General features: G+C 34.9%; 1 protein-coding gene across 1 annotated transcript in view; it reads left to right on the top strand.

Moving 5' to 3' along the window:
• Positions 1 to 17,627, top strand: part of SMC2 (structural maintenance of chromosomes 2) — a 54,371-nt gene that overhangs the window by 15,270 nt on the left and 21,474 nt on the right. Inside the window, exons 7-15 of the mRNA XM_069822420.1 lie at positions 44 to 193; positions 2,847 to 3,036; positions 7,139 to 7,314; positions 7,409 to 7,527; positions 7,653 to 7,791; positions 10,336 to 10,482; positions 12,329 to 12,533; positions 15,354 to 15,489; positions 17,133 to 17,257. Of these exons, the coding sequence (XP_069678521.1) occupies positions 44 to 193; positions 2,847 to 3,036; positions 7,139 to 7,314; positions 7,409 to 7,527; positions 7,653 to 7,791; positions 10,336 to 10,482; positions 12,329 to 12,533; positions 15,354 to 15,489; positions 17,133 to 17,257 (1,387 nt within the window). The remainder of the gene's footprint in view (positions 1 to 43; positions 194 to 2,846; positions 3,037 to 7,138; positions 7,315 to 7,408; positions 7,528 to 7,652; positions 7,792 to 10,335; positions 10,483 to 12,328; positions 12,534 to 15,353; positions 15,490 to 17,132; positions 17,258 to 17,627) is intronic.

Below are 17,627 nucleotides of genomic sequence, written 5' to 3'. Positions count from 1 at the left end.
GTTTCTCTACAGTAGTGTATAAGATATTTATGTTTTGATCTAGGAGGGAGGTTCTAAACTGGAAGCTTTAGAAGCAGAATTGAAGAAAAAAGAGAAAGCAGACGCCCAAGTTACTGCTTTACAAAAAGCAAATCAAAGTAATGTCATTTCGGAGGAAAAGAAGAAAAAACAATTGGAAAAGAGTTTGCGTGAGGTAAGAGAACATGCTGTGTGATTAATTTATATGGCAGCATGCAGGTACCACATAGCCTAGAGGAAATTCACTGTGAGCATTTTCATAAAGGTGTTTATTGTTTTATCACACATCGAGCATCCATGATTAATTATTGTTTGACTTTTCGTGGCTAAAATTTGTTATGCATGTTTTTTGCTCTTTACTTTACAATATTACACCAGTCTAATATTAATAAGTTCTTCTTCTTCTTCCCTTCAAGTATTAGGCCAAATGGCCTGTTACGATCTCACAGTTGAATTTTCAATCCAGCGCTTCTTTGGACGACCGATAGATCTTTTCCCGTTTGGACAATAGTGGAGCATGACTTTTGGGATTCTATCTCTATGCATACGATGCAGATGATTTATCCAGTTGTTCTGATAATGTTTTACGTGATTAATTACAGGTTCTAGTTGTAATTCTTCCATTACATCTTCATTGCGTTTGTGATCCCATTTCGTATATCCCCCTATATATCTCATAAATTTAATTTCATTAGCCGTTATTCTGCTTTCATCTTTCTTCCTCAATGTCCATGCCTCACTGCCGTAACAAAGTACAGGTCTCGCCAAGGTCTTGTAAAGGCGAATTCGAGTATGCCTTTGTACTAGGGAAGGTTTCATAATGGTGTTAATTATTCCCATTGTTTTGGTATATTTAGAAATTTTCTGTGATATGTCTACTTCATCGAAAAAAGATAATGTGTATCCGAGATATGTAAAATAATTTATCCTTTCTAATATTTTTGAATCTAAACATATTTTGCTAGGCACAGGGTATTTTCCACAGAAGGCCATAATTTTAGTTTTTTGTTTATTGATTTTCATATCATATTTAATTCCAATTTTGTTAAAATTAAAAATTGAACGTTGTAATTCATCTTCTGAGGATGCCACCAGAGCTAAATCGTCTGCAAAAAGTAATGAATCTAGTTGTAAATGTCTGTTGAGTTGTATATATCCATGAGGCAATTGTTTCCATTCTCTAATTATTTGATTCATATATATAATAAATAGCAACGGTGAAAGGCCGCAGCCTTGTCTTACTCCTGTATGAATTTCTGTTCAATGCGATAATTTATTGTCACATCTTACTGCAATTAGATTTGTTTTATAGATATTATATATGTTTGCTATAAGTTGTTGTGGAAAATGGTCTGCGGCTAATACATTTAATAATTTATTTCTGTTCACCCTATCAAATGCTTTTTCCAAATCAAATACAGAGTGGGGCATAGGAACCAAGTGTTTTTAAAGCAATCATAAAATAGTTAGTTTTTGTTTTCAATACAATTTATTGGTAGAACAACATTTGTGAGAACATACCATTTCAATTATGAGCGGGAAATTACATCTGGCATGTGATGTCATTCTGCGTTGGTGCATTGTTGAAGGCGCTGACGAAAATTGAAGTCTGCGCTTTCCAGGAGATCTCTGTTGATTTGAGAGATCTGCTGAAGTATCGCGTCCTTTAATTCATTTAATATTCAGGGCTTATCCTCGTTAAACACATGCCTTTAGGTACCCCATAGAAAAAATCACATGTGGGCAGGTCAGGGGACCGAGGGGGCCACGAAACATCACCAAATCTCGAAATGAGATGCTTGGGAAACAGGAAGCAAAGAACTGTCATTGATGCTTTGGAGGTATGCGTCATGGCTCCATCTTGCTGAAACCACAAATGTTGACGATCAATACCTCTTCTTTGTAACTCAGGGATGAAAAAGGTGTTAATTATCTCAATGTAACGCACAGTAACTGTAACCCCATTTTCTTGAAAAAGTCAGGAACCGATGGTGCGAAACTGTCCCACCGCACACCGAACTGTTACTTTAGGGCTATGCAGAGTTTTTCGTGTAAGTGTCGCGGATTTTCAGCAGCCCAATACCGAAAATTTTGTCTGTTAACGGCTACATTAAGGTGGAAATGGGCTTCATCACTCATTGCAATCATCATATTTTCATACTGCTCATGGAGTACAAGCATTTCCTGTGCGAAATTCATCATTGGGGTAATCCCTTACATTGAATTTCTAAACAGGCACCCATCTTGCATGGGGTAAATGTAAATCGTCATGCAAAATCCGTCTTACCGTACGATTGCTGATTCCAAGTGCAGCTGAATGTCTACGAGCAGAGCGGCAGTATCTCTTGCCTGACTCTTTCAACATTTTCTGGAGTACGCACTCTATGTTGGGGGCCGGGTGGTTTATTCTTCAGTACTGCGCCTTTTGTTCAAAGATTGTTAATCCAACACAAAATTGTGTCATGCAGGGAACAGAATCATTGCGATTAATATTGAATCTGTAGCAAAACTCACACCATAGCACCGTCACCGACTCGCCATTCCTAACAAAACAATCACACGCAAACATGCGTCCACTGCTCCATGATGCCAACTGCAGGTGAAATGCTATGAGCCACGGAATGGACTGTCACATGCCGCAAGTCTCTCCCTTTCATAATGACCGAGTACAAGCCATTCCAAAAACACTTGGTTCCCATGCCCCACCTTGTATTAATAAGTTAACTTACGTATATTTGCGTAATGTCTTTAGGTGATCTAGTTGGACACCTGCATGTACTGTGATAGAATCACATTGTTATATTAAATATAATGTTTGGTTATGTTAGGATGAGGCTTCATTGGCAGCTAAAGAAGCTGAGTTGCAGAAGGTTCAAGGCCTGTTTCAAAAGTTGAAAGATACAGACAAAATGGATGCAGAAGCTCTTGCTGCTGCACAGCGAAAATTCCAAGCTGTGAGTGCCGGTCTTGTAACAGATGGGGAAGGAGGTGATGCGACTCTGCAGGATCAGCTCATGGGTGTGTATTTGCACCATTTTGCCTTACAGTTCAAAAAAAGAGAGGACTGAGTATTGACTTAGAAATCTATAGTCAGTTTTGCATATTATAAATAGGAATTGTGAAAATACTTGGTCCTTAACTTGTCGTTATTCACCCCGACTTCACAGGTAGGCTCATAGATGTCGCTAGTGCTGAGAAGTGTTGGCCATTTAGTTCGTTGTATTGTATTGTATTGTATTTATTAACATTCCATGGTATTCATACATGCTTACAGCTAGAATATGGAACAAGTCAAAAAACTTTATACTATTATAAAATCTTAATTTATAGTCACAGTCTAGATGAAATATATACAGACGAGATTTACAATATAGTCTACTAGTACAACACAAAGTTTTAGTATCAATTTCATGAAGTGTTATTGAATGTCATGAATTCACCTACAGAATAGAAGGCATGAGAAATTAGGTACTTTTAAAATTTGGCCCTAAATAATTTTATGTTTTGAATTTCATTTTTTATATCCATAGGGAGGCTATTAAAAATTTTTACTGCCATATAACGCACTCCTTTTTGATAGCACGATAGACTTGCCGATGGAGTATGAAAGTCATTTTTTTGACATGTATTTATGCTATGAACTGTTGAATTAGTTACAAAGTTTTCATGATTACATACGAGGAAGATTATTAATGAAAAGATATACTGACAAGCCATGGGCATTATTTGTAGTTTTTTGAAAATAATCCTACACGATCCCCTAGATTTGGCACCTACTATTATTCTAATTACTCTTTTTTGTAATATAAATATATTGTTACTATCTGTGGAATTTCCCCAGAATATTATTTCAAAACTCATTACTGAGTGGAAGTATGCAAAGTATATTGTTTTTAAGGTATTGATATTTACTATCTTTTGCATAGATCTAATAGCAAAACAAGCTGAATTTAGTTAGGGGGTAATTTCTTTAATATGATTTTTCCAATTTAACACATTATCGATTTTTAAGCCAAGAAATGTGGTTGTTGTTTCTAATAGGGATCTATTATTAATTATTGAGCTAGAAATGTGCGACGTTGAATTTGGACAGGATTTGAATTGAATTATGTTAGTTTTGTTACAATTTAATACTAATTTATTGACAGAGAACCAGTCACATGGTTTGAAGAGAATTTCCTCTGCTGAAGATTGGAATGTGTTGGAGTTATTGGCTGTAATTACTATACTTGTGTCATCTGCAAATAATATGGGATGACCTAGGGGGGGCAAGATCATTTATGAACACTAGAAAAAGTAGGGGGCCTAATATTGATCCTTGAGGAATTCCATTATTAATAGTTCCCCATGTCGATGCAGATTTCATAGTTGTATTGATTTCAACTTTCTGTTTCCTATCTATGAGATATGAGTGAAACCATTGGTGTGCAACACCTTTAATTCCATAATAATCTAATTTATCTAGCAGCATTTTATGATTTATACAGTCAAATGCTTTGGATAAATCACAGAAAATCCCTCCAGCTTGTAATTTTTTATTAACTGCCTCCAGAATGTTGTCAGTTAAACTAAATGTTGCATTTTCTGTGCCTTTATTTTTCCTAAATCCAAATTGTTCTGGGACTAAAATGTTGTATCTTTCTAGATGATGATATAATCTTTTATACATTGCTTTTTCAAAGCTACTTTTAGAGATTATCCAGAGTGCACCACAAGTCGTGATGAACATTATTAACGCACAATTGTACAGTGACTTGGAAATCATTTCATTCATGACTACGTGCAGCACTTACGTAAAAATTATTTTCAGAAACTACAAACACACCCTAATCCACTTATTAAACCATAATTACACATAACATTCAGTGAACAATCAAGTAATGTTAACTTTTCTGCAGAAATCATTGACTCTGAAAGTTTACCTACACATCCAGCTTACCAGTCTCCGTTTCTGATGGAGAAGATGGTCGCACTTCATTTACGTACTCATTTTATACTAAGCAATATTCTTGTTAAGGCAAGGGTCCACGTGACCTGGAACTTGTAATGACATGTGTCTTTATTGACACCATCAAATAAATAAATAAATAAATAAACTCGTGATGAGGGGAATTGTTAGGCTGTCATAGGAGATTGATTGATTGATTTCATGGGATGGATCTTTGCACTTACAAGCAAACGTTCTGATGGAGGCAGATAAAAAAGTTAAATTTTTTTCTTCCACCATGTTAATAATGTTAAAAGAAGTGCTTATATAAATTTTGGCCACTCGACCGCAATTACGAGGCCGTCCAGAAAGTTATTTTGTCTGGGGCCGTGTATAGGAAAAAGCACAATGGCATGGAAATATTTATTGAAACAGATACAGTAATTGTTGCGCTATTTGTCAACATATCCCCCACTGGAATTAAGACATTTGTCATACCATGGGACCAATTTTTGTGTCGTAGAAGTCCGCCACCTCAGATCGGAACCACCATTTGACTGCACCTCTCTGTCGATCCCATGATTTGAAAAAGTCTCAATTCCGGTGAAAAGTATGTTGAAAAATAGCTCAACAATTTCTGTGTCTTTTCCAGTAAATTTGTCCAATGAAATTGTGTTTTCTTTCTGTTAACAGCTCCTGGCGAAATTATTTCCTTTATGGCCCTCGTAATTGCGGTCGAGTGGCCAAAATTTGTATAAGCACTTCTTTTGACATTATTAACATGGTGGAAGAAAAAAATTTAACTTTTTTATCTGCTCCTATCAGAACGTTTGCATGTTAGACCGTTTAAGGTCCATTATACAACCTACATTTAATGATTATCTCATGCGCGCACTCTCTCCCCCTCCTCCTCCCCATGTTCCACCCACTCCTTCTCCCCCCCCTCTCTCTTTCTCATGATAAAAAAACTAAAGTGCTGTAGAATGCAAAGTATATAATGGAAAATTATCTGACAGTATTTTATTGTGCTGGGGGAAATTTCGACATGAGTTTATTAACATTCTTTTGTGAGACGATCATCTGACAATAGTTGAGTAGTTGAGTGCTTTGGGTTTCAAAATAATGACTGTTTAAATTATTATATTTCTTCCACATCATTCCTACACGAATTTATTTCTAGATTTTGAATGTGAATAAAATCTCTTGAATAGCATAACAAAAAATTTTCTGCAACTATCTGAAGACAGATCTAAACCTTACCAGTGATACCAACAAGACACCACTTATGAGCTAACTAGGTCAGGAGATAATAAGGTAGGGTGGCCAGTTCCTTTCCTCCTAGGGATTACATAAATAATTTTATGCTCGACCATGCCGAAATGTAGTAATTATACACCTGGTAGTAGCCCTTTAATGCACCTCATTAAAGTACACCTATTCATTAAAGTTCAGGTGTTCAGCCAATGACAAATCACCTTTGTACCGTTATAAAACCGCAAGTATCGATTATTCTCGGATATGCAATCGAAAGACAATTAGCGAAAAGTCACGGAGGCTGGAAATCCAATACTGTCGCAGAAGGTTATGTTTTGTTACTATAATAATTAGCGTTAATTGTAAATAATATTAAAATAAATTAAATTTGTCATCTCGTTTTTCAATTCTAAATCAATTTCCAGGTTATATCAAGACTAATGTTCATCTTATTCTCTTCGTTATATCAAGGTTAATGACATTCGACCTCGGAAAAAATCAATACTTTCGCGTCTGCGCACATCTCACAATTCAGGTCAGGTTGCTGCTCACATAACCATAACATGACCTACTTTTGAATAATTTCAAGTTAGAAATATGGTCGAGCATAAAAAGTCGTATGAAACTTGCCTATAATGGTAATTAAGACACTCGTATGAAAATTATGAAACTCGCTTGCGCTCGTTTCATAAACAAACATACTTGCGTCTTAATTACTACCATTATAGGCTCGTTGCATAATGTACTATTTTGCAGCATTTGTAGTAAAAGTGTATTGTTTGTTCGCCTTTATTTCTTTTATTTCTTCCCTTATTTAATTTTTGTCTGTCATCATGCTTTCTAACTAATTTCTCTGTGATCTTCAGATATATATGAACTTTTTTTTATCCATTTATATATCTTTGTGGAGAATACAACTTTATGACTTTGTTTTGGCAGCTGCCAAGCAAGAAGTGGCTGAGGCACAAACAAACGTGAAGCAATCACAAATGCAGTTGCAACATTGTCAGAAAGAGCTGAAGGAGAAGGCACAAGAAATGGGGCAGACTGCGACAGATTATCAGAAAGATAAGAAGAACTTGGAGAAAATGGAAAAGGAACTTGGTGCTATGAAGGTACGATCAGTAAAGTCATAATTATTTGTTAAAAATTGAAATAAAAAATGTGGTGTCACTTCTGAAAACATTATTTATATTACAAATTTTACAGAATAAACTGAATAGCATGAATTATCAAGATGGGCATATTGAACAACTTAAGGACGAGCGACGTCAGCTTGGGTCTGAAATTCGAAATTTGAAGGACAGAGTGGATACATTTGAAGCAAGGTATGTGTTTAGGATTTAGGGTTTTATTTGTTAAGATATACCTCTAGTAAAACTTCCTTTACAGTTACACGTTGTTAAAGGATTTATGTACTGAAGTATTGTATGTTTTCTTTTTTTCCTCTCAGATATCCACATTTAACTTTCCGCTACCGAGATCCAGAACCACATTTCAATCGTTCGTCAGTTATGGGCATGGTTTGCAAGGTGTTTAAAATGAGGGATGAAACTACAGCCACTGCTCTGGAAATTGCAGGTGGTGGGAAGGTGAGTGGAGTGGAGTGGAGTTTGTTCTATAGTGAGTCACAAAATGATTGGATACTCTCTTGAGTCCTGAAAAATTTCTTAACCCATTCACATTAGAGCTCTGTTAACATGTAATTTAAGTTATTCTGCTATTTCTGCAATACTGATGTCCAGCACGAATTGTAATTGAACCCAGCCTTTGTAGGAGATGGTTATCTCGACATCCCAATGTGATGTACCTATATTTTCTATTGAGCTTAAAGGAATTCGTACATTGCCATTAAAGTTGAACTTATTTCGGAATATGTATGATAAGACTTTCTTGTGTTAAATTCTAACGTACCTTGTTTACATGTTTCGACCTTTTATGGGTCATCCTCAGAACTGGCACCTCTTGTTTTGTTTCCTGTGAGGGTGTGTTCATGTGGTGTAATGTAGAGTCAAAGAGTGTGTGTGTTCTGAAATTGAGTTGTGTGTTGAGAATTTCATTGGGGTGTGTTTTCGTGTGTCTAGGATGACCCATAAAAGGTCGAAATATGTAAACAAGGTAAGTTAGAATTTAAGACAAGAAAGTCTTATCATACATATTCCGAAGTGATACAGTGTTAAAAGTTGTGTAATCAAGATATATTGAACTTATTCTTTGTTGTCCCATTTTGCTGTTAAGTGTCAGGCTTAAAGCTGAACAATACCTATAAATTTTATCAGTCCATGAAGAGCTATGGGCTAGTGTTGGGAATATTCCCAGACTGGGAATTCTTACTATTCTTGCTGTTTTTAATTTTCTTTACTTTGGTAAATGTTGTTATAAGTTACTACTCAAGTGAAACGTAGGAACATAGAATGTAGCGAGTATTGATAATAACCACATGATTATTTCCGCAGTCTAATAAGAATTTCATGAATTGTTGAATCCATTCATTTATTCCTTCATAGTTTTCTGCCCAAGAGCAGGTCTTTCACTGCAAACCCAGCATTCTCCAATCTTTCCTATTTATTATTATTATTATTATTATTATTATTATTATTATTATTATTATTATTGTAACAGGACATATTTTCAGTCCACGTTGCTTGATTTATTATAAATAATGAGCATAAAGAATTAGGAATTCAGCCTGTTTCTAAATACATATCCTGTTTAGTGAAACATCCCTTCTTTTGACAAGAATACATTAGTCATGATGTTATATCGCCAGCATTCCATTGTAAGATGTTTAGTTGATTCTGTACCATTAAAGTAGTCTCCGCCCGGAGATCCAATTGGGGGACTATTTTACCTCCGGATAATTTTACCTTAATGGTACTCATTTCATATTGGAGTGAAAATGGCAAGTTGTAGCCGATTTAAGTGAACACCATATTTTAACGTTTTGGTGGCTACTTCATTCACACACAACCCCCAGAATGTCTGGAGGACCACACCTGCTGTTGGTCGATGGATCCATTGGACCTAGCTGGGAGGTCTTGTTGATCACCAGCTTTCCCTCCTTAAGCCACTGGAGGACGATTTTAGTGCCATAGCAGGTCAGCACTAGGAACAGAAAATTAGAAAGAGGAGGAAGGAAAGGGAAATGAACCCCTAGGCCTCGAATGCTCTAATGCCGTCGGGGTCGAAGAAAGTAAAAGTTCAGTCAGAGGACTGGATAGGAAAGGGTAAAGAGGGAATTAAGTATTGAATAGAGGAAAATTATACCAAATTCAGTCATTAACTCATCAAGCTGACCAGTGCTAGTTGATGATAATTGACCTGTTACTAAATCTACGTATTACTCTGTGAGAAGATTTATTAAATCTACATACTTAGACTTCAACAAACAAAATTTGATAACACAATCCCAAGGGAAAAAATGGAACTCTCTGCATCAAAATCCACAGTTAATTCCCGATTTACCACGAAAATCGTCTGTAGCTGCATTTAGATTGGCAACAGGCCATGATTGCTTGGCCAAACACCGGCATAGAATTGGAATATATCAGTCCTCTAACTGTCCATTGTGCAACTCAAACCAAGAAATGGATTCGGAACACCTCAAAATCTGTGCTTCAGTGGCTGGTCATGATAATATCTTTGAAAAATATTGGAGTGCAAGAGGTCAAATGACATTATTGTCAAACGCCTGGCATTAGAAAACAACAACAACATTAGTCATGATATGAATCACCCTGTATATGTGTAATAATGCACATTTATCACCTGAGTACGAAACCAATAATGTGATATTGGCTGTAGAAATAGCATTAAATGGGTTAGGGATAAAACATTTATCAGATAACAAGGACGTTATTTTAATTTAGCTACTAAAAGAGAGAATAGCAGATGCTGTAGTTGGAGCATAATATAAAATGTTGCACTGTGCCTTATCCTCCCCTCTTGTGAAAATAGAAACATAAGAAAATATATTTAATCATTCAGAATGAGAAACATATTTTGTAAGATTTACTATTCCTATTGGTTCACAAGTGATATTGGTGATTGACTATTTTTATGTACTTCTTGCCTAAATTGATTTGCATATTTACTTTTATTTAGTAACTAGTATTAACATGACTGTGTACTTTCAGCTGTTTAATGTAATAACAGACACAGAAGTGACAGCAAAGAAACTTCTACAGAAAGGACAACTGCAGCGTCGTACTACACTTATCCCATTGAATAAAATTAGTGGACGTAATCTGGATCCAGCAACAGTGAAACTTGCTCAGTCTCTAGTAAGTGAATGAATCTGTGTATACCCTCTGTGCTTTGTGGTTAAACTTTGTTATTTTGTTTTTACAAATTACTTTTAAAAAACCCGGAGGTTCATTGCCGTACTCACATAAGCTCGCTATCCTGAGCAAGATTAATCCAGTTATAGTGAACAGTATTATGTTACAGTAAATTTCTTTATTTCTGGATCACTTGATTTAAAGCACGATGTCATTCGAAATACTTCTAATTCCACAGTTAAACTCTTAGGACCAATTTCACCAACATGTTCTAATCTACAATTAACTAAATGTAATTTAACTTAAATACGGAAGTTAAATCATATTTAATTCGTTTGCATTCCACCTAACTAATACTAATTTAAAATAAAGTGAATTAATTTAATTCCGAATTAAGTCATCATGGTCTTTGGAATCATAGTAAAATCGTAATTCTGAAGGCCATGTGACTTGTTAATGTAAGCAGTGACCTTTATAGTGAGTTCATTTGTTATTTCATGACAATAAAATATCGTCATAAACAGAGGTAACCTCAAAGCATATTAAAATCATCGAAAACAAAAAACATGGCATGGGCAAACTTTAGAAGAAAAGAAGAAAGATTGGAAATAAATAGAGATTTCAATGCGAGAAAACTTCATCCCAATGTCTTCAACAATATTGAAGACAAAACGGAATAATTTGAAAGTAAATGTAAGGAAATATTATGCAACAAGCAAAATGGAAATACTTCATGGATTTACTCTATTCTAATCCCTTCAAATGTAATATTAGGCCCACATGATAAATATGTTATTTATATTACTTTGTCTTATTTTAAATAACCGAAGTTGATTAAACGTTTCTTCAATAAATGTATCATTTAAATAATATTATGAAGTACAGTACTTAACTATCAGTTGGAAATTCTAAATCATCTTCTGTAGGTACTATTCAAAATATGCAATGCTTATGTTTTGCTTAGCTAAACCACATTTGCAAATCCTTTTCATATATTGTATTAAAATAATCTTCTCTTTTGGAAATTATCCTTGTCTGTCTTGGTAAGAAATCATTTTAAAATATTAAGTCCATTTTTTGTCCTCGCCATAATGAAAATTATTGTCGTTAATGCATGATTAATTATTTAAATGACAAAATATTGACCAATTTACTTAAATGTAATTTAATGAAAGCTTAAAGCCCAATTTGTGTTAGTGAAGTGCATTGTCCCTTTAAGTGTCAATTAAAAAGACTTTAAATAACAGTTAAAGTTAAATATGTTTAGTGAAATCGGCTCTTAGAACTTGTTTTCACTTATTAAAAGTTTTTCCTGTGACATTTTTATTTCTTTTGAATTTTTTCTTCGCATCTTCTTCTGGCAGCAGTGTCACGCCTACTTGGTGCTAGCAGTGAGTTTAGCTGGAATGTGTAAACGATAGGATGTGTTGCTGCCCTCGTAGAAATTCCTCTGTCCTGCTTAGTGACAACTATTGTCTTCGGAATTGCTTCTACTTTACCCTTATATTTTGTCCATAAAGTGTTGAAATTAATAATATGAGTGTATTATACATTGTACATAAATTTTGTATTTTATAAATATGGTACATATTATAACTTTTAAATTTCACACTTTTACCACTTTGTATCACTTAAGAATTTAATTATAATTACTTTCAGGTGTTAAAATGAAGACTAAGTGGAAGATTATAGTACAAAATATTCAGACACATGAAAATACACTCACAACACATAGTCAATACACAACTAAAGTTCAGAACACACACCCTCTTTGACTCCACACTACCAAACACAAATGCATCCCCCAGTAAAACAACTGAAGAAATCACTGAAACATTTATTGCTTCAGGTTGGTCCAGAAAATGTGAAGCCAGCATTGTCGCTTATTGAATATGATCCTGTGATTCATCCTGTAATGTGCTGGGTCTTCGGTCAGACATTTATTTGCAAAGACATGGACACTGCAAAGAGAGTGACTTTTCATGAAAGAATCCTGAGGAAATGTGTCACTCTGGATGGAGATGTGTTTGATCCTTCAGGAACATTGTCTGGTGGTACGTATCAAGACATGCTCCAGAATGCAGTACAAAATATTTCATAAAGCATTTCAGTACATTTTATAAATACACATGTCTCATGAGTTGTACAGATGGATTTCTTAGACCTAATACTTCCCATATTGATGTGTTGTGGCCATGTTCAGTTCATTAAAGGATTGCATTACCTTAAAGGATGTTATGGTTGGTCTTGTGAATGATAAGTAAGGGTGTGATTTTATGGTGATTATTTTAACCTGATTTCAGGGATTAAAATGGTTTAATTTCGGTGAATATTTAGTAAAAAAAAAGAAAAAGCAATTTCGCGCATATTTCGCACCCTACAGAAACTTAGTAAAAAATAAAATAACATTTTAAAAATTATTATTGAAACAATGTTAAGGGTGTTTGAGAATAAGGTGCTTAGGAAAATATTTGGGGCTAAGTGGGATGAAGTTACAGGAGAATGGAGAAAGTTACACAACACAGAACTGCACGCATTGTATTCTTCACCTGACATAATTAGGAACATTAAATCCAGACGTTTGAGATGGGCAGGGCATGTAGCACGTATGGGCGAATCCAGAAATGCATATAGAGTGTTAGTTGGGAGACTGGAGGGAAAAAAACCTTTAGGAAGGCCGAGACGTAGATGGGAGGATAATATTAAAATGGATTTGAGGGAGGTGGGGTATGATGATAAAGACTAGATTAATCTTGCACAGGATAGGGACCGCTGGCGGGCTTATGTGAGGGCGGCAATGAACCTTCGGGTTCCTTAAAAGCCGTTTGTAAGTAAGTAAGTAAGTAAGTATTATTGAAACAATCCCTTTCAAACTAACACAAAATTGTTTGCAGCATTAATTAAATTCATAATTCAATTTCATTGGAGTGTGAGGGGATCAATCAATCTTCTTAATGTATCCAGCTGTTTGCTGACAACATAAAGTCCACTATAGTCCTCTATAGTCTTTTCAGTTGTTGTTTTTCACGAGAAATGAGGGGTATTTTGATCGGTGTTCATTATAGATGCCTGTTGCTAGTAGCCAGAGGTGGGGTGTACTCAATATATACTGCAACTGGTACTGATGATTTTAATTTACTTCTTTTGTGGTTTATGGATGGACTGTATAGAAGAATGCGTTCCAGATCTTCATCATGATTATTACACGACAGACAAGTAGGGTTATCAGAAATGTGAAATCGGTGTAGGTACAATTGTGTGACAATGTGACCTGTTCTGGCTCTTGTTAAAAATGTTTGAACATGTCTGGGCAAGTTTTTTTACATTTCCAGGTCATTTGGTTTCTTTTGTACAGACTGTAAAATTTTTCCTTTTTCAGAAGAGAGCCAATTGTTGATACATAGGTTTGTAAAATGAGACTTTACTGAAGCAAAAACATTGGATAGAGATATCACTTTAAGAGGTCTTGGTTGCAAATATGTTGCCTGTTTCGCAATATTATCGACTTTCTCGTTTCCAGGTATACCACAGTGACTAGGTATCCATTGAAATGTTATTTCCTTTTGGAGTTCTTTTAGTTTACTTAGTTGTTTCTGAATTGGAATAATTCTATGTGCATATAGGTTTGGTACATACAGTGAAACCTCTCATTTACGGACATCGAAGGCACGTAACAGTCTGTCCGCATCTGGGAGTTGTCCTTTATTGGGAGGGAGGCTCACCAATCTAACAGAAAATTTATAATATGCATTATGTATCCCTTCACGCTTTAAATGAAATATATTACTGTAGCTTAATTCTAAATACATTTTAGTATGTAATCCTTGATAGGTACCTTCTCGCACAATATCCCGTCGTCATTGAATTAATATACTGTACTACAGTAAATTCTTTAAAACTTTGAACTATAGTAAATAAGACCGAAAAAGTAAAATACAGTACTGTTCCATGCAATTTTATTCTAGGTATACAGTTACGCAGTACTGTAATTTACAGTTTTCAATTTAACTTTTACGTTCAGGTGCCATGTCTCTCGAAACAGAACAACTGATTAAAGTGAAGAGAATAATCCTACTAATCCTATCATATGTCGAATAGAATTTGACGATCGCGGAAACCTTGGACCCATCAGACAGGTTAAATTTTATGACTTTGTTTATCCACCCGCTTCCAGCTAACAAGGGGTAGCCAGCTGGGCTAGTGGTAGCCTACGAGACCCTTATTGTCTTCTTTCATGTTAAGGAATTTCTGTACACTTCTCAAAACTAAATTTTCCATTTTTGTAACACATTAGGTCTTGAAACCCAAGTTCTGTCCGCAGTCTGGAGGTAAAGCAAACTTTAGGATTGTGAAACAGCTGTCCATGCCCGTGTCTGAGAGTGTACTAAACGAGAATTAAATTTATCTTATTTCTATATTATTTCAGTTGGGACATAAAAATCTGTCCGTATATGAGGAGCGTCCATATCTTGGGAGTGTCCGTAAGGAGAGGTTTCACTGTATTTGATTATATTAAATATAGCCCCCTTGGAGTCGGTAAGTATGCAAATAGATTTTTCAGAAATTTGAGTAACACACTGAAGAGCACTGTGAGGGGATGATGTCATTGTCTGCATGGGCTTGCTCCCTGGAAGTAGTCCTTGAAGCTATGCGTACATCGTTGCCATTTTGTTACTACCATGGTTAGACCAATTTTTGGTGCTGTTTCGATTAATTCCACAAACAGATTTCATATTTCCAACTCAATTTTCTCAATCAATAGTAAGTCATCTGTGCATGCAAATGCAATGTGAAGCAAAGAATGTTAAATATATAGTGGAAAGAAGTGGAGAAATCTTTTCAGTTCTTATTTTTTAATTTCTTTTTGCATTAAGGTGCCCGTGCTAAAGGAACAGCATTACTGTTGCAACTGGGAGATGCCAATAAAGCACAAGACGTCCTAAGTGATAGAGAACAAAGAATAGCCAGCATCGATAATGAGATAAGAAATCTTACAAATGTTGCGGAAGGGTACGTATAAAGTATACAGTAGAAACCCTCTTATCCAGCACCAAAGGGGCCAGGCTAGTTCCGGATACGAGATTTTGCCAGATAATTGAATAAATACCGATATATACAAAAAAAAAAAGTTTGTATTTCTTGGTGCCAAATGTTGAAACTGCAGCCATGTAAAGCTTATTTCTCTATCACTTGCTCATAACTGAATAAACATGAAAGCTGTGTGGATTTTTATATTAAAACCCATCACACAACACAAACAATATACTAATTTTAGGTTCGAATATTCACTGAAAATTAAAGTTCATGCGAACTTCCTAATGTGGCAACACTGACAGTCCGAACATAATTAAATGAACATAAAAACTGTGTGGATTTTTATATTAAAACACATCACACAACACAAATAATACACTAATTTTAGGTTCGAATATTCATTGAAAATTAAAGTTCATGCGAACTTCCTAATTTGCCAACACTGACGGTCCGAACATAACTAAATGAACATAAAAACTGTGTGGATTTTTATATTAAAACCAATCACACAACACAAACAATACACTAATTTTAGGTTCGAATATTCATTGAAAATTAAAATTCATGCGAACTTCCTAATATGGCAATACTGATGGCCCAAACATAACTAAATAAACATAAAAACTGTGTGGATTTTCCTTATTAAAACACATCACACAACATAAATAATACACTAATTTTAGGTTCGAATATTCATTGAAAATTAAAGTTCATGCGAACTTCCTAATGTGGCAACACTGATGGCTCCAAACTGTGGCAATCTGGCAGATTTAAACTTTTTTTTTTTTTTGGCCCAGCCAAAAGTGCCGTTGTTTTGGTATTGCCGGTTACAAGGGATTTTACTGTATTCAATTATATTTTGATACAATAAGTCATAAATAGCATGTCAATTGTAAAGGAGGTTAAAAATGACAAAATTCCCATGCACTGGACAGTAATCATTTCCCCATCAGCTATTATATTCTACACAGATTTCTACCACCTTTTTCACTAATTACTATTATTACAGTAAAATCTCTATTTAATATTTTTCTGGGGACATTTTTTTTCTTTCTTTGTAAATCTTAAACAGTGTTGTGGACTGAATTGAGATTTCATTATTTTCAGTCAATAAAATACATTTTCTAGAAATCCCTTTGTATAACATAGACTATTAATATTTAGCAAAATTGTAGTATACCAGGTCTTGAAAAAGTACTCTCCTAGCTACACTGGATATTTATTAATAAAAGGTATGTGCTTTACATACCTCGATTTTTTTAAATAGTCTAAAAGTGTTGTTTGCTTTTTAGCACAACTGTGCTTCAAGTTCAGAATGTCCCTTTCCAACTTGTTTACCCTGGCTACAAAAGTCTTCCACTCTAAAAATGATGTTACATAGTTTCTGACAATGTCAATACTGGCAACTTCTCTGATAATTGGAGTAGGTTGTACTAATGCATCTTCTTTTTTGTCTTCATCGTCTTCATCACCATTTGCCATTTAGTGAAGGAAACTCTGAGTGGAGGTGGCCATTTTGTCCTGTTTTATTGCACTAATGTGTCTGATTATTCATTATTACATCATTTAAAGTAATTGCAACATGTATGTAGTTACAGCAGATGAAATTTATTTTTAAGATACAAGCAGCTAAAACAGAAGGTTGAACTCATGACCCATGAGGTGGAGCTGGTTAGGCAGAAACTGCAGCAAACAACTCATCATCGTCATCAGGAAGAAGTGGATGCTCTTAAAGCCACAATAGGTAAACCTTTCAGTGAACCATACTTGCAAGTTTGTATAATATTAAAACTGTTTTCCAGAGAAGATGTAACAACTGTCATTTGAAAGTTATCTTTGTACATATGAAATTCATAATACACTATTAATGACTCCGTGATTTGTGCTTTCGCACAAAGAGAACGATTATAAGAAACTTTTAATCTTTAGGTTGTTGTGTATATACTGTACTTAAAGGGAGAGGATGGTATTTTTTAAAACTTTTTTTCTATTTGGTGTAAAATATTAATTTTTTGTATCTAGAGAGCTCATAGCTGTGGCAACTCATCCAAATAAAAATATTTTGAAAAAAAAAAAATATTGTGGGACCCAAATTTGAAAAAAAATGTACCCAA

Source organism: Periplaneta americana, chromosome 3, assembly GCF_040183065.1.
Source record: "Periplaneta americana isolate PAMFEO1 chromosome 3, P.americana_PAMFEO1_priV1, whole genome shotgun sequence".
NCBI classification, from domain to species: Eukaryota; Metazoa; Arthropoda; class Insecta; order Blattodea; family Blattidae; genus Periplaneta; species Periplaneta americana.
Note: the sequence above shows the minus strand (reverse complement) of the source record. Positions and strands in the feature narration are given on the sequence as shown.